Here is a 21,178-nt window from a genome sequence, read left to right as displayed (position 1 = left end):
ACTGTAAGAGGTTTGGCGTTATGCACTAACCGTACTTATTTTTTGTATCCTGAAATTTCATGGGTACCTTTTGGATCTTTTTTAAGTACGCTTACTGCATAACGCTGTTCGCATATATGTGATTTATCTTATTTTCTCCCCTCAATATTTCATGAGAAAATTGAGTTTGGCTGACGACGATTGGTCGAATGAAATTTTTAATGAGTAAAGTTCCGGTCTTTCTCTCCCGTGGGGAGAAAATAGAACTTTTTCGCCAATGTTTATGTTTTCAGAAATAGTACGGTAATTCAGAATTGATGCTTTCTGTTTCGTGGAGAAACCGATAAATCACACCTCGTACATAAATGAGAGACGTTGTGTTCATCTCTGGGATAAATAGGAAATTCCAACTCGAACGAAATTGCTCTGGTTGGAATTTCCTTTTTCCTGCCCACGGAAAAAAACAACTATTCTAGCACGAGCCGGAGGCGAGTTCTGGAAGCAAATTCACCAAACAAGCCTTTTATCATATGTTAGGTACAAACGACTTTAGAAATACGCGGCGAAGTCGAGATATTTTAACACTAGTTAGTTAAAGCTGAGTAAGTACTTATGTGGGATGGTTGATTTTAGGTGCTTTCGACTGTAATGGCTGTAACGACTGTAATGGATTGTCTAAAACAGATACTTAAATAACTATAAATCGAGACTTAAATCTGTTACTACTTTTGCTCACAGTATCGTCTGGTATTTGATACGTTAGATTTAGTTCATTCGTTTTAACGTGTTTCATCGTATAATACAGTCTTATAAGACTGTCCATAACATATGATTAGCTATTTTGGTAGCTGTGGAAGCAAAACAAAATTTAACACCTTTCGACCTGGACATGATACAGATTCAGCAATCCATTTTTATGAAACCAAATTTTGCAAATTTACAAATTCTCGGAGACATTCCATTCCGATTGCTAAATATGAAATTTTTGGCTATATCTTCACTCGACCATCTGTTTTGGCATGCATAAGATGTTAATCATTAATTTGTTAAAAACATCCACCACTAACAATAAATTCAGCCATTTCGCAGAAAGATATAATTTCAAAGTAAAACACGAAAAAAAAAAATGGAATTCTAACAACAGACGCTCGTTAAATTAATAATTTTTTATTTTCCAACATACATGTTGTATTCTTGTTGAATACGCAGGTGGAGTTGGATTATTTGTACAATTCCATCGACATTACATAACAACCAAAAAAGAACTGAGTTAAAGGCTATAATGTAACGAGAGGCACGCTTCACTCCGGAAAATAGCTCGTGATTAGCATATACTTATTAACGTCACGGGACTTTGTTCGATTATTGAATATTGATTGGATGACTCGATGCTTCGATGTGTATTTTTGTTATGTCTTACTGATTCGTGTGCATGAACGTACAAACATAAAACAAAATGTTACTTTCAAAGATATTCAAATAAGAAGTTCCAAACAAACAACAATTGCTACACGCTAAACGTAATGTTCGCATTGATATGTAAAATGTGTGTTTGCAGCTCCATGTTCAAATAGGTTTTTTTTTTAAACATTTAGTCTGAAGGTATTTGACGAATTCGATTCGAGGTACCTTAATGTATCCAATGGGCAAATTAACATAAAAATGTTTTTAATTTTTGTTCGACGGTTCTTCGGTTTATTATTCTTCTGATTTAGAATACCGAAATTTCTAATTTAGGCAATGAGCGTTTTGATAACAACATTTTTTACGATAATGGATATCATTTAATGTACTGCACGTAGCTTTTCACTTGATACACGCACTTCACGATTACATAATTAAACGTGAATGTCACGATTTCTCAAATCCGTTACCTTAGCCAAATCTTGCTCAGTAATGGGATTTTTAGCTTAAGTGAAATGTGTGTGTGGTAAATGACATTTAACTTTAGTGGTTAACATTGAGATTAAATCAAGAAAATTATAATTTCAGATACCACTAACTGAATAACTGAGGCAAAATTTCCGAATCATAAGGAAGTGAAACGCTTTCCGATATTACTAAGTGCTGTATTGCAATACTAAATCATTGAATATAAGTGTAAAATTTGAATCGGGGTGAAGTTAGCCCAAAGCCAAAATCTGGACTAGTAACAATTTAACCTTATGTGTGTGTGTGTGTGCGCTGTATGTGTGTGTGTGATGTATGTGTATGTGTGTACAGAACAAATCCTATTACATAAAGAGTTATGCTACGGTATTTATATATAACATGTTCTGTTATTTACAACGGATCGTACATTCTACAATCCGATTGTCTGACAAGATATTTAGTCACTCTTGATTGCTGTGTATTTTGGTCGCCCCAATATGTTCAGTACTCTTGACTGGTGTGTATTTTGGTCGGTCCAACATATTCATTTCTCTTGACTGGTGTGTATTTTGGTCGGTCCAACATATTCAGTTCTCTTGAGTGGTGTGTATTTTGGCCGGACCAAAATATTCAGTACTCTTGACGGTTGTGTATTTTGGTCGGTCCAACATATTCAGTTCTCTTGACTGGTGTGTATTTTGGCCGGACCAAGATATTCAGTTCTCCTGACTGGTGTGTATTTTGATCGGTCCAAAATATTCAGTTCTCTTGGCTGGTGTGTATTTTGGCCGGACCAAAATATTCAGTTCTCCTGACTGGTGTGTATTTTGGTCGGTCCAAAATATTCAGTTCTCTTGACTGGTGTGTATTTTGGTCGGTCCAAGATATTCAGTTCTCTTGACTGGTGTGTATTTTGGTCGCCCCAATATGTTCAGTACTCTTGACTGGTGTGTATTTTGGTCGGTCCAACATATTCATTTCTCTTGACTGGTGTGTATTTTGGTCGGTCCAACATATTCAGTTCTCTTGACTGGTGTGTATTTTGGCCGGACCAAAATATTCAGTACTCTTGACGGTTGTGTATTTTGGTCGGACCAAGATATTCAGTTCTCATGGCTGGTATGTATTTTGGTCGGACCTAGATATTCACAAAATCTTGACTGGTGTGTATTTTGGTCGGACCAAAATACACACCAGCCAAGAGAACTGAATGTCTTGGACCGACCAAAATACACACTAGTCAAGAGAACTGAACATATTGGGCCGACCAAAATACACAACAGCCAAGAGAACTGAATATCTTGGTCCGACCAAAATACACACCAGTCAAGATTTTGTGAATATCTTGGTCCGACCAAAATACATACCAGCCATGAGAACTGAATATCTTGGTCCGACCAAAATACACAACCGTCAAGAGTACTGAATATTTTGGTCCGGCCAAAATACACACCAGTCAAGAGAACTGAATATGTTGGACCGACCAAAATACACACCAGTCAAGAGAAATGAATATGTTGGACCGACCAAAATACACACCAGTCAAGAGTACTGAACATATTGGGGCGACCAAAATACACACCAGTCAAGAGAACTGAATATTTTGGACCGACCAAAATACACACCAGTCAAGAGAACTGAATATCTTGGACCGACCAAAATACACACCAGTCAAGAGAACTGAATATCTTGGTCCGGCCAAAATACACACCAGTCAAGAGTACTGAACATATTGGGGCGACCAAAATACACAGCAATCAAGAGTGACTAAATATCTTGTCAGACAATCGGATTATAGAATGTACGATCCGTTGTAAATAACAGAACATGTTATATATAAATACCGTAGCATAACTCTTTATGTAATAGGATTTGTTATGTACACACATACACATACATCACACACACACATACAGCGCACACACACACACATAAGGTTAAATTGTTACTAGTCCAGATTTTGGCTTTGGGCTAACTTCACCCCGATAAATTTGAGACTAAAACCTCGACCGAAAATAATCTTTGATTAATTTGATTATAGAGGCTCAGGTAAAAGTACATGCTTTTAAAAGCTGTGGTTAATACGGCCAAATGAATTCAAAATATAAAGCGTCAAAGCATACCACAAAATTAAATTTAAATTTTTTCGAAGATAACGCTAATCATCTGTATTTGACAACAATGACAAAAATGAGCGATAACATTCTGTGTTATCATATATAAGGAAGAGTTTGTTACAACGAGTGAAGTAAAAGATGTTGTATCAAATACTAGCCGATACTTTGAACAGAAGAAGTAATAGACGCAATGAGTATAATGGCAACATTGCTTGTTGATACTACATAAACTAAATGATTCGGTTAGTGAAGAACAATCTATTCTAATCTCCACGAAAACATTACCGGTTTTACCGTAGGACATTATGAACATTACTACACGTAAATATAATCGAAACCTCAAGAATTTATACTCAAAATCACATTAGGAAAATAAATATCGTCTGATGATGGTAAAGTCTACGAAATCTATTAGATGGATATAAATTACAGTCCAATTCGTCAATAAAATTCAGTCCAAGAAAGCTAATTAGAACATTAGAGCCATAACTGACTGCTTTAGCATCGAATTGTGATTTGTGCCTTGCGTGAGATTTTTATTGTGGCATGAGATGCCAGCGACTCAAGAATTCATTCCCTAACTTTATTAGCATGTGTCATTCGCTCTATCCTGAAATGGAAGTCGAAGAAAAGTAGAGCTACACAAAGTGAACATTCTGAAAATTTGTTTTATTTATCGAACTGATTTATGGACCGAACAATTTTTCGGGTTTTGTCATTATAAATCTGGACTCAATTTACCGATTTGTTTTCAATATATATTACCGGTAATTTACCAGTAAATTTACTCGAAAATGTCAGTAATACCGTTTACCGGTTTTTAAAAAACTGACGGTAATTGTATTCACTAGGTTGGGCGTAGCTACCTCTCTGACATTTGTATCGGTTGTAGTTTACCTCTATGGTATAATTAAAGAAAATTAAAGAATTTTGGGAAGCTTTCCTTTCAGTAGTTACTGAGCTTTTTTGTGTATATTCACAGGAAACTGACAAAGGATCTACAAAGTGAACAAAAATAACCTCATCATGTTACGGCTCACTACAGCAATAAGTAAGGTTTTTAATTGAGATTATCTTGCCTTTTGGATATGATAAACATGTTGCAACGAAATCATTCAATCTGTTACGTCGTTTCTATAAAGTATTTCCAAATGTTTGCCACAAATCTATTACTTTAACATTTGTATCATTGAGCTTTATACGATAGTACTCAGCCAGAACGGGCTCTTGTCAGTTGTCATCGTTGTCGATAGCAGATGTCCAGACATTTCTATAAGTTCATATAGTTCCACTGAGATTCTCTCAATCACTCGTGAAAACTATCCTCATCTCAGTGAAATTTCTAATTCATTAACATCTAGCATTATATCTATACCCAAACCACTATTAATTGCTCCTTGATAATAATCTGTTAGTATGGCAATGGCAATAACCGGATTGTTTGTGTCGTTCGGCATTATTTCTCAAATATAGGTGACATGAAAAACAATACGAAATTAAACTCGTGAAGATTCTATTGTGTTTTAACAACACGTGTTATCGCACGAGACTTAAATCCGAACAATGAAAACAATTCCACAAATGTATTCGTACACAAAAGCGCGCTAAGTCAACACCAACAACCAACGTGTAGCAGAGTGAAACGATTGTTTACGTGTCATATACACACTATATCGAGCTTTTTGCTCATTTAGCCACCATTTACCGGTGGATTTGATAAAACTGGGCAGCAAATAAATGAGAAATGATGGAGTCTCAAAACAATGACTGAATGTTAGACGAAACAAAAACCTGATGAGCATTTATAGTAATACGTCCACTAAATATATCAATCAATTGATGATTATCATAACAAAGGAGTGTAAAATTACCATGTTAACCACCATTCATTCTTTGTCAGGTTACACAATTCACCAGTAGCTATTGATCAGTTATCTTTCATTCATTAAAATCGAAACGCTTTGCCGCTGTGGTTGTTGTTGTTGTAAAACGTAGTGGCTTATCTCTGTTTCAACAGAAAACAAAGTAAGATATCGCGTCCGAATTGGGATTCGAAATAATGAAAACTCATTGTAAGCTAATCTTCGATTTAATTTTAAGTTGATACTAAATATAAACAGAAGCCAAATTGAAGATAGAAAACATTTTAATTTTGTTGTTGATAGTAGACGTTTTATATAAGTGTCGGTGATAGCTTAAGTACTGTGCTTTTTATCTGCGATTATCATGTGTACGAACACGAGCACAGTCACTTATCTTGCTCAATGATATACTCAGTTGGTTTTTCCCAAATAACCAAATGCGTATTTATCAAATTTCCGGGAGTTATTTTTAATAAATTTTTATAAATAGAATTTTTCTCGACAAACAAACACCATGGTTTCCGTACTATATAGTGCTACGAATTCGTTTGTGCAACATGCAGTGTTCCACACGAAAAAAAAAACAACAACAAAGTTTCTGTTTCGGAAACAAGCGATAAGAAAAATAAAGTTTCTTTTCCTCAAATTATACACACAAAAGAAATGATTACTCATCGAAATCGAATACACAACGACGTACGTCTACACAAAATAAAAAATAAATAATAAAAATAATAAGTTTACCAAGAAAGAAATTATCCATCACAAGGTGTGTCACCAGAAAATCAAATTTAAAATTATATGAATTTGACTTCGGTGTCTTTCCTCAAACGTTGTGTTGCTTGATCGAAAATATTGTTTAGTCGAGGTCAATTTGTCAACAGAACGGGGAAAAAAAGCGTTGAGAACTTTCGGGTAATAACATCACAGAAAAAATCACCAATATTTTCTTCACCACTGATCGAATTTACATCAAACAAATTGAATCGACCACAGACCAATAAAATTTTAATTCAATAAAATGATTTGACCCTACGGGTTACTCATCAACGGATTCTATAATATATTTTCTATTACAACAATCCATCCTACTTCGAATATTTAGTATACGTTGTATGATTGATTGATTGACTGTTGTGGTAACACAAAAAAAAGATTCGACTATATCGGCACCGTGAACTTTAACGTTCAGTTACAAACCCACTCTATCATTATAAAATCATAAAAATTGTGTCCATATTTTGACAAGCGTATCACCATTACTCTGAGCACTGTATGTATTTTTTGAATCTGGGCATTGATTTGAATGTAATGGATAATATCACTTTTGTCCATTCGTTGAGTAATGTGATGCTTACATTTTACAAACGGCATGGGAATCACTTCGCAGTGTAATTGATTTTGTTGTCCTGTGGCCAGAAAATGAGTCATTACTATCTTGTTCAAAACCGGTTCTTCGCATTTTTTGGTCACAAGACAACAAAGTACTGTACTGTTTTGCTGGGTTTTTTATTTGTTGAGGCGTGTGGGATGTATTCCTCGCCTTCTTCGGCTCGAGACTACCTTCCCACACAACAGAACGTGTGGCAACGTGTAAGAAACAAATATCAGAACCCCCTCAAAACCAGCGGTTTTACTTGTCAAACTGACCCTACTTGAACACATTTCTTAATCTATTATACCTTTCTCTAATTGCGGTCTCATAAAACCATTTAAAACTACTAGCAATATGTTACTGGACAAAGAGGACGAGCATAAACATTAACCTGTCACATTCATCTGTTATCGATAACGACGACAAAAACATTGACTCTGGGAAATATGGTTCTTTATTAGTAAAATGCATGTTAAAAAGAATTGAAGTACAAGATTTGAAATCAACCGATTAAAAATACTTTGATCAATGGACATAATAGAACCGATAATCATACTGGTCATATGCTTTCCGTCTGTAACAGGTTAAGCTGTGCACATAGTTCTGTTATGTATATGTAGAAGAAAATGTGTTAAAACAAATGAAGTAGTAGATCTTTTGCATCAAAACCTTGTCAAACTTTAAACAAAATAAGTAACATATTCAACAGTGGTATTTTCTCCAAGTTTTAATTTTTTTGTTGATCTTGGTGTTGTTGTTGTTGTTGTTCGTTGTTGTTGTGTTTAATCATCTCCTGTTAAATGACTGATTGGTGGAAACTTGTTCCTCGTTTGGTATGAGTTTGTTATTTAAAGTGGATAGTAATCTCCTCAGACGAAATGCATAGAATCAACTATTTTGACATAGTAAACGATTCTAAGAAAAACATTGTGTAAAATATACAGATCTTTTTATAAAATATTTTTATGATAACAACACCATTTTATGGTCAGTACTAAAAAGATCAAACTACATAAAGATTTTCTTGTACGAAAATGTTAAGTAACTCGTTGAAAAAAGCTGGTCATTACCAAAAATATGGCAGACTTTGCCTTGAAATGGGTTTGGCTAATATCACTAGAATAATGTACTTTCAAAAATCTATTCTATAATCGAAGGTCAATGGAAAGCATTAACTTAATTTGTCTTCTACGGAAACAACGACCATTGTCATCTGAATAATCTAAAAAAAATCTTGAATAACAAAAAGTTTGTTGATAAAATTCAAGCTAACAAGTGCCTAAACAACATCATAAATATTTACATTTCCTCTGACCACTGAAACATGCTTGTATAAATTTAGAAACCAATAAGAATTTGTTTTGTCTCATCACTGCCAATAATTAATCAATTTTAACATACAGAAATCCATTACCATTTTTAAACGTGATCTGAAATCGTACACCTTTGTATGTACGTATACATAAAACGTATCAATGAAATGTCTCATCAAATCCAGACGTTTTAGCTTTGGAAAATGTATATAAAAAATAAATATTTCTTTGCGCATATTTTTCCTTCAATGATGTTAAACTATATACATTCAGTATCAATATATTCATCTCTTTCGTGGTTCATTTAACATTATCAGCTGGACTCCGCCCACAAGCACCCATTGGTCGGCAACAACAAAAAACTTGATTTACGTATTTTCTATAAAAAAAATTATTTTAATAAATATGACTAGAGAATGAGTTTTTTTTTCGATATTTTATATATATATATATAGTCACTGTTCAGACTGGTTGGACTTTATATTTGGGATAGCTATTTAATTTCTCTGTATATAGAAGTGATGTGTACATATAACATTGATTCACAATATGACTGTTATATTATAACAGTGTTATAATGTATATCCAGATCACTTAATATAGAGGTAAGAAGATGACGTCGTTATAAAAATTTCATTTGAAATATTACATTATGTTAATTTGTACTTACATTGTGTATACGGAATATATAACCGATTATTAATTTCAATATTACAGATTTAGAATATCTATATGTCTACATAGATACAATTACATGGTTTCGATAAAATGAACATTTTATCTGACTCGTAAAATCAATGAAGTTGTTTGAAAAGTCTTAAGTAATGAATGGTATTTTTCATTCTTAAATGGTATATGTGTATGGTATTTTGTACTTTATTAAACGAAATCCCATGAATTTGTTTTATTGGCAAATTGAAATGTCACACACAGCACATATGGGAAAATGTGATTGTGAACACACCTACTAACATTATAGACTTTATCGATATTAAAGTTTAAAAGAAATATTTTTGTTTAGTTAATTTATGCAGTTTTGTGCATCAACCAAAACGATCCCACTTATATTCACATACACGGACGATAATTAAAAGAATCAATTAAATTACAACTTTTAACTTAAACACCGTTTCATTATTCTGCCATCTTATAATGTAAGTGAATGACCATTGCAATTTATTACGGGTGTACACATTTAACCAAGAACGGAGGCATATCGAATTTTATTTTAAAACGAAACCTCTAAAATAAAATTATTTAATTTTCGAATGTTGTGAAAAAATAAAAAAAAAACTTTGGCGGAAATGACGATCCCTTCCAATAAAAGTTCAACTCAGCTGAGCGAAACGTTTTTTTAGACTGCAGTAACGAAATGCGTTGATAAATTAGCTGAAAAAAAGTTAATTGAAAAACAGTAAATGGAAACTTTATTCAAAAGTTTTTGTCTACTTTAAGAAACGATTCGTTGGAATGAAGTACCGAACGGTTGTATTAGAGGTCGTATAATTAATTGAACTAATTTTCCCCAGAGATACCATTTTGTAAAATTGAAAATTGGAAGAAAAACAGAGGAAATCGTTTTAACGATTGATGAGATTCGGCCGGACTTTGTGGCGTTTTAGAAACGGTATGCGTTCTTTAATGTATTAATTGCAAACTGTTTACAGTGACAGTGACCGTACTTTTAGATACGCGATAGTCATCTGGTATATACATAGCCGATCGAAATAATCGGTGATCTCTGGTTAAGGAACTCATATAACAAATAACATGTTAAAATTAATGAAGTAAAAGATTTTGCATGAAACACAAAACGGAAAAAAAGTAGAAGATTCCTCTGGTAATTTTGATAACCAAATATTTTCTTTCGAATACGATTTTCTAACTAACCACTGACATGAGTTTTTACTCTGAATATCGAATATATTTGGCACAGTTCCCTTCTGGTAATGAGATTTTAGTTGACTGATAAAGTAAACAATTTTTTTTAAATAATAACCGTAGATGGAATGATGTTAATATCCATTTTTCATGTTAAATATTAATTTTCAAAAATAATAATAAGTAGAGAGCTGCCGAGCTAGTGGTATCTTAGCGTTTTTTTTATATATACCAGTTAATATACGTACGTACAATAATGATAAAAATTAAATCTGGATTGTGGGAGATTTTTGATGGGAAAATTTTTCAGTGCGGTAGTGGTATTTCGGTTTCAAGACAATAGAATTTATGTGTTTCAGAAAAAAAACTTCTTTTTAATGTGTACACGTTACTAACGCAACATGATATATTATGTACTTTACATTAAACGAAATATGTACTGTACATGCATAAATCCTATATATCAGTTTTATTTCCATTCTATATGTATGTGATATGCCGTTGATTACCAGCTATTAAAAATGTTTTTTTTTTTTTTAATTTATTCGCTTTTAGAGAAACAGTTAAGTGTAATTTAACATAATTTAAGTCAATGAACTTTCAAGGGATAATTTGTTTGCAATACTACACAGTACTGTTTGGTTTGCATAAAAAAATCATAATTTTTCTCGTAATTTTATGCGGATACTGGTTTGAATGTAGAACTGTATTTTGAGTAAGACTGAAAGGATAGAATGGAATTCCCACACACAATAACTTTTGTAGGAAAATCGAGACTATTTTTGTTAAACACAATATTGTCTGATGGGAAATACAGTAGCTTGCAAGTGTCAGAACCCATTTAATATCTGTCGTAGTGAAGGTCAAATTACACCGACGGGAAGCAGATACTGTTTGCGTTTGCTTAAATATGTATTTACATTTATTTATAAAAACCTTCTCGTGTCATAGGCTTAAATTGCATGTCAACCATCAATCAATCATCATCCAGATACATTCCCGCTGGATTGGCTCAAGGCTCAGTCATATCGCCACTATTATATGCCGTGTATACCTCAGATCTAAAATTACCACAGAATTGTGAAGGACGCCCTCGTGAAAATCCACAAGTTCTTCGTTAAATGGAAGATTAAAATCAACTGTGAGAAGACCCAGGCAATTCTCTTCAAATTTAACGGATCGAGAAAACGCATCCCGACGACAAACCTGTACTTCAATGGAACGCCGATCAACCTAAAGACAGAAGTAACATATCTTGGAATGATAATCGACGAAAAACTTAACTTCGGCAAACACATTGAATACTGCAGAGTAAAAGCGCTAAACAGCTTCAAGGCCATCTACCCTCTACTCAGTAGGAAATCGAAATTATCGACCCGATCCAAACTCACGCTGTACAAAGTCAACATTCTACCGAAAATTTCTTACGGTTCACCGGTATGGGGTGTGACGTCGCAAACAAACCTAAAGATGCTGAAGGTAACACAAAACAAAGTACTGAAATGTATCCAAAACGTGCAGAGGAATTGACTCCATGGTCAAAATGCTACAGAAACAGGCGGAAAATTTCTTCGAAAAGTGTGAAGTATCGAATTTTGACCTGATCAGGAGGTTAGTGCTGTGATATTCTTTTCTTTTTCTTCTATTCTTTTGTTAAAATGTTTCCCTTCTATTTTTTTTTTGTTTTATTTTCTATGAAAAATTGATAAAGAGGTTTTTAAATTGCCATTTTTGCCTCAAGATATTTTTTAACAGTGACGAAAACGCTAGTTTTTTTCCATTTTAACTTCATTAGTATGAATGAAATTGGCCTGGTCGATGTAAAATCTATAGATTAATCACGACAATGTACCCTTAAAGAGATTGTATTTTTTCACGAATTATTGATGTATCAGAAGCTGCAAATCTATTATCCTTCCATTCATAAAAAGTTTATCAATGAAAGAACAGTACGTGTCCGACTACTGATACATGTGTGGAGACTTGTAACATTTAACAGACACCTGTTGCTCTTTCATTCATATAACGTTTATCAATAGGTTTCCGACTACTGCTGTCTGTCCGGAGACTGGCGCGCTCACCCCACATATTCTCTTACTTCATTAGTTTTAACAAACATTTCCCAATTCCCAATATAAGACCACATTTATCTGTAAAACATATCTCATTTTTGTTTGTTTGTTGACGATAGCAGATGATTAGTAGTTTCTGGAGATGTGCAAATTGTTGTCATTGCTCAAAATGTCGTAAACAATGGATAGACGTAATACTTTGATCTAAAAACTTGAGACACCCTGTCCGAGAGGCAACAATCCGATGTTGAGATATTGTAAGAATATGATGTCTGTTCCATTCGCAACGGGCTTCTAGATACTGTATACGAAAATTTAAAGAGCTTACAATCTTGTCCATCACAACACTAGATTTCCCAAAAACGACTGACCCGGATGAAACAAGCATCCAATTGTTACAAGCACGACAATCATTTCAAAAATAGTTTGAAAATGATTTGGTTGTGCCTTTTTGAGTAACATTAACAACATGTCATGTCAATTTAATGTTACAAAACAGTTCCATATTATTAATTAAAAATTTACAATTTCCGGCTGTATGACTTTACACATAAGTTGTACATGAGTTTAGCATATTCCAGCTAGTCATTTAATCTTTTTTTTTCGTATTATTATTTACAAACAACTTATGTAAATGAGAATTTATTTTTTATTATTGTCAGTGTATGGATACTCTGGATGAATGTGTATGAGTGTTTGACTTAACTATCATGCACCTAATAAGAAAGAAAATAATAATAATGTCTTAACACGAAGTCTTAAAAAAAAATTCTTCGATACGCTCTACTGATTTTCCATGTGAATTTTCTTACCGATGGGAAATTTTTATTTTATTATTTCCTCAGGGGTCAAATGTTGCTTTTTTGTTGTTGTTTTTGTGTTCGCTTATAAATTATCATGCGTGATATAATTTTAAATTTCTAATCACATAGCATGTAAATTGTACAGCATATTATATTATACCCATTCACATATATATAAACAACACAGCAACAGCTACCAGTTGTTGTATGATGCGTAAAAGAAAATTTATTGAAGAAGGTCTCTCACCGTTTCGCATTTTTACACCCTTTTTCCTTGTAAAATGTTGTTATAAATAGTGGTGAGACCTGAATACCGTAATTAATTGCTGGTGTGGTCTAGTGAATTCACCGTTCATCGATGAAGGTTAATTTACAAATTTCATTTTTATGGTTGTTCAATAAGAAGGTTGATTTATATTTAAAGTAAAGGAAAAAGTATCAAGGACAGGTGGAATTTATTAAATGAACAAAAACTGTAAATTATTGAAATTGTTTTCGGAAAATTGCTAATCTACAACAAAAATCTAAACTCCAAACAGATAAATTGTAGTCTATGACTGTGTTTGGAAATGTTCGTAGTTCGTAGATTGCGATACATCAATTTAATAAAATTTATTTTAATTACAAATTCTCCCACAGTCTTGGATCTTTATAATTTTATGTTTTTATGTAATTTATGCATACTAATGTAGAAGTAATTTTTTAATAATTATGGTCTACAATTATTGCATTCATCACACTGTGTACATCACGAACTGTATTTAATTTGATAAAGTGGATTAATGTGCCCATAAATTTTTTTAAGTCATTTGCCGGTCTTGTGGTAACGTGTCCCTTTCATATTCCGACATTATTAGGATTTCGACACCTTAAAAACCATTTGATATATTTAAAGTTAATGTGATCCTATCCTACAAATGAGAGATGGCGCATCGATGTTTCGCGTACAATTACGATATTGATGCTCCTAATAAGCAGGCGCAATGCTAATAAAATTCATTAATAAAAAAATCGGACGATTTCTTGAATGAAAATGCGATAATGACTTTAATTTATGAATTTCAGAAAATAACCAGTTTTACAGAAATTGCTTATAAAAAACCACTCTACTATCACTACTGATAACGAAAGCTGGACTAGAAAAAAAAGTCATGTGATGACAAAACACGAACGTATTTCTGAGAAATGGATGAGTCATTCTGTTGATATATAAATTAGACGTGTGTTTGCTGATAAGTAGGGATGAATGTTTTTCAAGATGCGTAGAAATTATTGGCCGGCTGTTTTTTTTAAACGCTATATCCAAAGCACTGTCAAGCACCGAAGCTGACTTTGACATCACTCAATTAGAAGGCCAAAAACACACCTGTTGACTATTTTTTTTAAATTTTTTGATAGCCATTGTATGAAAAAGAATAGCCAACTTTGATCGGTTCAGTCCTCTATTTGAGTGACGTTAAAGTCAGCTTCGGTGCTAGACAGTGCGTTGCTATATCACGTAATATCACACAACTTACTCGACACTTTGCAATTGTTATTTTTAAAGTAAGGATTTGATAACCTTATGATATTTTGTCTCGTGTTATTTTGGCTGATTACGGAGCGACCACAACCAAAAATTATGTGGCTTTTTGATTTGGCAGGTAGAGGAGGATGGAATTTCCAAAAATTTGCTTATCAGTTAAAAGATGTGATCTGAAATTTTGAATTTTCTGTTGATATTGTAAGATATTTTATACGAGCCAGATAAATTGATGCCCGCCTCTTCAAAACAACTAATACTGTTCAAAATCTGATGGTTTTGACAAAATGGTGGTTTTCTAGTCACAGTGATCCAAGAGCAGATTACTCCAATAAGGGGTTAGATTATTACTATACTAGTTTCGCCGCTTATTGGTGTATACTCTTAGAGACCCTTTCATTACCGAAATATTTCACTGTGTCAGTGGTACGTCTTTGATGTTCTAGGATCGAAACAGGAGTCATAATAGTTATTTACGTCACAAGGACCGTTCACTTTAGCGTGACGTACCAAGCTTTTCATGTTTGCAATGGGAAGCGAGAGTAAAAAAATGTCAATTGACATTTTTACTTTCGGTTACAGGAACAGACAAAGCACTGTCAGTGCATTGAACATAAACAGTTTTCCCAAGAATGATTTTACCGATGAGTCGTGCGAAAGCTCTACACTCAACTTCACTTAAGAGGCACCGGTACTTAGCTAAAATTGTAGCCTATATATGCGTGTCCTGTATTTCATTCTTGATGATATCTTTTCATCAGAATCCTTTTCTGAAAATTAGTCTTGGTTGTAGTCGTTTGACCGGCTCTGAGAAACGTTGGCACTTTAACGAAATTTTCATAAACTGCTTAGTTTTCTCAGGGCTGATCAAACTGCTGCAACCAAACTAATTTTTATTTTCGCAATTCCGGTCCATAATCATCACCTTTCCATGCATCCATTTAATGTCGTTTTGAAGGTATTTATTTCACAGTGCGTTTTTGATTATTTTTTCGCACTTGGGCTTTTTCACATTTTTTTCGCACGCTACATAGCTCAGTACCTTTAAGAAAGACTAAATTTTATAAACAGACCAGGATTTGAACATCCAACACCAAAATTCTTCCAAACACCAAGCAACGACCATAGCCATTCGGCTACAGAGTCACACAATTATGCAGAACGTATTGTTGAAGCGTACATACTAAGCATTGACTACTTGATTTTATTTAGCGCGTCTCTATACATCACATTGCAATGTGTATATAGAACAGATTGCTTGATCGTTCAAATGAATTCATGTTTGCATGTGAATGTTTGGTAGAAATTTTGGTAATATTTTGCATTGGAAAGGTGATTATGGCCCGAAATTGCAAAAAACGTTGTATCTACCACGGTAGGTATGCCGGTATTTTTTCGCACACGACGTCTTGTCGATCCGAGGCGAAGCCGAGTGCGAAAAAATACCTTCATACCTACCTTGGTAGATAAATAACTATTAAAGCTACCACATTCGTGGCCGTTATTGTGGTCGTACATTTTTGAAAAAGGATTCTAGTGGAAAGATATCATCAAAAGTAAACTAAAATCCAATGCTAAAGAAACGCCCAAATGTAAACGTTTCAGCAAAGCACTTAATCGAAAAAAGTCTTAGCGAAAATTTGTGTGAAGTTGCTGGTTATTCAATTCTGAATAGAAGTTTTCTGACCCTTTTTTCTGTTGTCTCTTCAAGAGACTCTCTTGCTACTTCTCGTTTTAAGTTATCCCCGTTTTATAGGCAGAAAGAGTCACCAATAAAGAAGAATATCCTGACTACCGGATACTGTCTCAATCACAACCGTCAGCTCTGACTACAAGGTGATGCAGATCAGTCTCATTAACATGAATTTGCATAAATGACGCTCCGATAATATTGAAGGTATGTCCATTGAAGTAATTGAAGCAATGAGGATCGATTTCCTGTTGCGATGGAAGTTTTTTTTGTAAATAAATTTCAGAAAAAAAAGAACTTCGCGCGCGTGTCGCCCTAAAATACAGGTTTACACACCAAAAATGTAATCATACAATTTTCGTATATGTAAATTTATTTACTCTTTTTATTTATAATGTTCAATGTGACTCTTCATTTCAAATGATTTAAATTTCATTTTTATAAATGACTCTACTTGCCGCACCTACCTAAAATAATTTGATTTTTCAGCTCTTCTCGTTTTTTTTTTCAACTTTTCAAAGAATCGTATCTACATAATAATATGGGCGTCATACCCAGTAATTACCAAAAAGTAAATAGGTTTCGAAAAAAGAAAGAAAATAATTGTGTCATCAATGCTTTAAAGCGAACTACTTACCTAACATTTTACTCAAGTCAGCATTATGCAGATCAGGATTTTCGTCTGCTAATTTCTTTCGTTCCACTTTAGCCCACACCATAAACGCATTCATCGGTCTTCGGATCCGTGCTTCTTTCGCACTTTTTAACGTATTTTGAGCACTAACTTTCGTACCGTACGGTTGACGCTGCAATACACTGTAATTGGTGGGACAGAATTCATTCTGATAATTACTGGCCATTGCGTAGCCCCAATTGGCATCCTCTTGGCCGGGTAAAATTGTTGTCGGCAGGACATCAGAGTATGACGAGTACTGCATCAGCGGTGAATTGGACAGTAACGGCGAATTCGAATTCAATAGTGGTGAATGGGATGACATCAGGGGCGATGATAGCATTGGACTTTGTGAAACGATTTGTGACGACATCAGTGGGCTCTGTGGTGTGTTCATACCATGTGATAGACTAGACATGCTATGCATTTGATGATGCGGGGATGTGTTACTCGATAATGGTGAGCCCGCTTGTAATGAATTAACGTAATCATCGTAACGATAATGCTGATGTTGTGGCGAACTGTAACAGTGAAAAGAAATAATTTTTATCAATTTATGGTTGACAATGTGTGTAGTGTATGATGTAAATGGGGAACACAGTTTTTCGTTGTGTTCTGGTAAATTGTAAACATAAAAAAACCATTTATAACAATCTAATATATCAGAATGGAAGTTTTAATTTGAAATAATAAGATTAATGTTGTAAATTCAACAATCGAAAAGAATAATCAATTACAATATGATTTTTCGTCAATTGACGTTGTAATTGAGCGCATCAAACGTTTTGATTGATTAACGCCAGATTGGTGTGTTATTGCTGCTACCGAACACGAATACAATGGATGAAAATTCTATTTATAAACGCGATGATTTCGAAAAAGATATTTCTGGTTAATTTATTGTAATGTAGAAGAAACCACAGCTATCCATACCCAACGCATAACTTTATTTAGCTTGTTACGTTAAACAAGAGCCAACAAAGATTCAGGTTTGATCATTGGAGCTAGTTAGCGTTGCAATAATACGAATTTAATAGCCCAGTTTGATTCATTCATAGATGCGTTTATCAACTACTAATTTCTTAACATAAAAATCAAAATTTTCCACTGGACCTTTATCATTTATATATTTGGCATAATAAGTGAATGGACTCCATACAAGGGTTCGATCGACGAAAGAGATAACCGAACAATTTTGAAGAACGACACGTTTGGATAAAAGGGGCATATCAGTGAACGGTATGATAAGATAATGACCAGAGTGTCAATTTAAACTGTTAACCTTGGCTTGTGCAGAAAGTGTTTCATTTTTTTTCGAATCTAGTTCTGTCTGGCAATAACAAGTTGTATTATTGACGAGGGCGTTATGATAGAGGTCATAGTGTACATTTTGAAGCAACCCATGTATTTGGTGAACTGTAGTGTGTAAAGTAAGTTGAGTAAGGCCTGTCGAAAACTCAAAGAAATTTCGATACCCGCGATTCTTTTCAATATCAAAGTCAGGACTACCCCCAGTCACTCGCAAATTATTTAAAAAAATGATTTTGAACCAGCACTAACCGAACTTACAAAAAGGGTTTTTTTTTGCTTTGAAATTTAATTGACTTAATTTACAAATTTACACAAAGAGCTATGCCATCTGTTATCTACATGTTGGGATTTCCTTGGATCTAGCGGCGTTGTATTGACGAAAGAAAACGAGTAAATTTTATGTTTTCATTTTAGTTAATAGCCTGATTGCGAAAATCCTCGTTTCCTTTCGTCAATACAACGCCGCTAGATCCAAGAAAATCCCAACATTTACGTGAACGGCGAAGAAACAAAATCCACAATCTGCTATCTACAGTAACGGCGGCAGGTTACAACACTTATATTTCTAAATGTATGTTACAGCTAATGAAGTAATAGATTCTTTTAAAACCAATCTGCTAAAAGTTCTTAGATCAAAGGAGTAACAGACTTGATATGCTTGTTGTTTGTTTAGGGGTAAGGTAAATTAAGACTCTAGTTTATCTGGTCTTTGTTTAACCCAATATATCTCAGTTACCGGAGATTAAGATCATTTGAGTTGACAGGAGATTATTCTTGGAAATTTAAAATCATCTCCTAACATCCCTAAACATCTGGTAACCATTGGGTAACCATTGAGCGCACAAATATTGGGTTGTGATTGACTATTGAGAAAATGTCTCAATCACACCTGTTAGCTTCCCCAATGCAATGTATTCAGTGAATACTATTTACTTTAAACATGAACTATAGATGTGTGCATGTATAACGATGAACCGAGCTATACTTAACACCTAAATCACGATATAAACATATAATGTGTAATCGACGACGTAAGCAATGTTTTTTTTTTCGCAAGTGGCTATTGTTATCAAATTTAGAGTTTCTTCACTTCGAAGATATCTAATTTGAAATTTACTTTTCCTCCTTTCTAGGTGTAATAAAAAGCTATTTGATAATAAAAAATGGAAACGGTTATATATCGACAACTGTGGTGAAGCTAAAAAAATCGAACATACCTTGGCGTTTTATGTAATATATATATATGCTTCTTATCAGCACGAAAATTATGTCTTTTTTGAAATATTTACAACGCTTCCAACAATATAGCTCTAAAAACGTGGGAATATTGAACCACATTTGTATAATTAACATTATTTATACAATTAATTAACAAAACAAAAACTCAACTTTCATCCCATTAAAGTTTCATATATCGTTGGCATTAATCCTCTTAAATCATGCAATGTATAGGAAAGCAAAAAAAAAATCCAAACAGAATTGTCATTTATTTTCTTTTTATTGGCGTGGCAATCAAGGTTTAACAATAGAATTTAATGTGACAATTAAACACTAAAAGCGCTATAAAATTCGAAGAAAAAATAAATAAATTTTGCACTGAAATAAAAATCCATATTCAATGTAATACCACCAATGGATTCATATGAAGAAGAAAAAAAAATCCAACAAAACCATCACTTACGGCTAAACTTATAATCTTAAGCGCACACATATCGCAAGTTAATCGATCATTTTTAAAATGCAATACACGTGCTAAAAAACGAATATATGGCGTCTGTCGGCTACATTTTGGCGATTGGTATTGATTATCATGTGTATGTTCAGTTTTGGTCAGTCCAGTGTGCAAAGTGACTCAACAAAACTTATGTTTAATTGTGGCGAATATTATATTTATATGTCGTCTTATGCCTCAGTCTTATGAATATTTAACTTTTATTAGCACCAAAATAGTGCAGTTTTTAGGTGCATTCATGAGTATAAATATGGTAGGGCTGTTTGATTAAAAACCTAAGTCATCTTCTGCATATTGATGGATGCAAAATAAAATTGAAAGTGGTCTTCAAATTACGGGCGCCATTTTTGTGATCGTGAATGAAATTTTTGAATTTTATATTTTTATATTGCTCGTTAATAATAGCATCGCATTTATTTTGTCATAAATATATGAATTAAAAGTGCAACGGTCTCTTTTAATATAATGAAGCTAAAAATAATGACTTGAACAAACAACCGAGAAAAAAAGAGATATTTTATATGCTGGTCTCGCACGTCTCTGACTTCTGCTACTTAATTTGTTGCAAAAATTGAATATTATTTTCAGGAAATTAAATTTACATCGACGACAAATTCTTGTTTTGAGCATATTTTTCTTGCATTGTGTTTGGGAAATATCAATACAAGCTGCACCGTATTGTATACGGCTGAACAATTGTAAAAACTACCTATACTGAAGTTTAATGTATGCCCTGCTGATGTGTTTTTTTTAATATCTAATACATGATTATGGCATGCAAACATATAATATACCAAAGGTATGCCATTCCGTACATTGATTTTTTGTTTACTATGATATTAAAGCCAACAGAAAAAAAAACGACAACCAAACGAAAACAATCACAATTTGTTATTTCCTTGCGATTGAAAATTAGCAACACAACAACAAAAATATTAAACTCGACTTTTTTTCTGTTGCTTCAAATAAAATTTAA

At 33.5% G+C, this 21,178-nt stretch overlaps 1 protein-coding gene and 1 long non-coding RNA gene across 2 annotated transcripts in view; one reads left to right on the top strand and one right to left on the bottom strand.

The window, feature by feature from the left end:
- LOC119066449 (putative transcription factor SOX-15) overlaps positions 1–21,178 on the bottom strand; it is a 42,114-nt gene that overhangs the window by 4,688 nt on the left and 16,248 nt on the right. The window contains exon 2 of the mRNA XM_037168950.1: positions 17,124–17,680. Within this exon, the coding sequence (XP_037024845.1) occupies positions 17,124–17,680 (557 nt within the window). The remainder of the gene's footprint in view (positions 1–17,123; positions 17,681–21,178) is intronic.
- Positions 539–18,466, top strand: LOC119066450. Its single transcript, XR_005085750.1, has 3 exons — positions 539–570; positions 16,642–16,645; positions 18,456–18,466. It is a non-coding gene; the product is annotated as an uncharacterized LOC119066450 (long non-coding RNA).

Source organism: Bradysia coprophila, chromosome IV, assembly GCF_014529535.1.
Source record: "Bradysia coprophila strain Holo2 chromosome IV, BU_Bcop_v1, whole genome shotgun sequence".
Classification (NCBI taxonomy): Eukaryota; Metazoa; Arthropoda; class Insecta; order Diptera; family Sciaridae; genus Bradysia; species Bradysia coprophila.
Note: the sequence above shows the minus strand (reverse complement) of the source record. Positions and strands in the feature narration are given on the sequence as shown.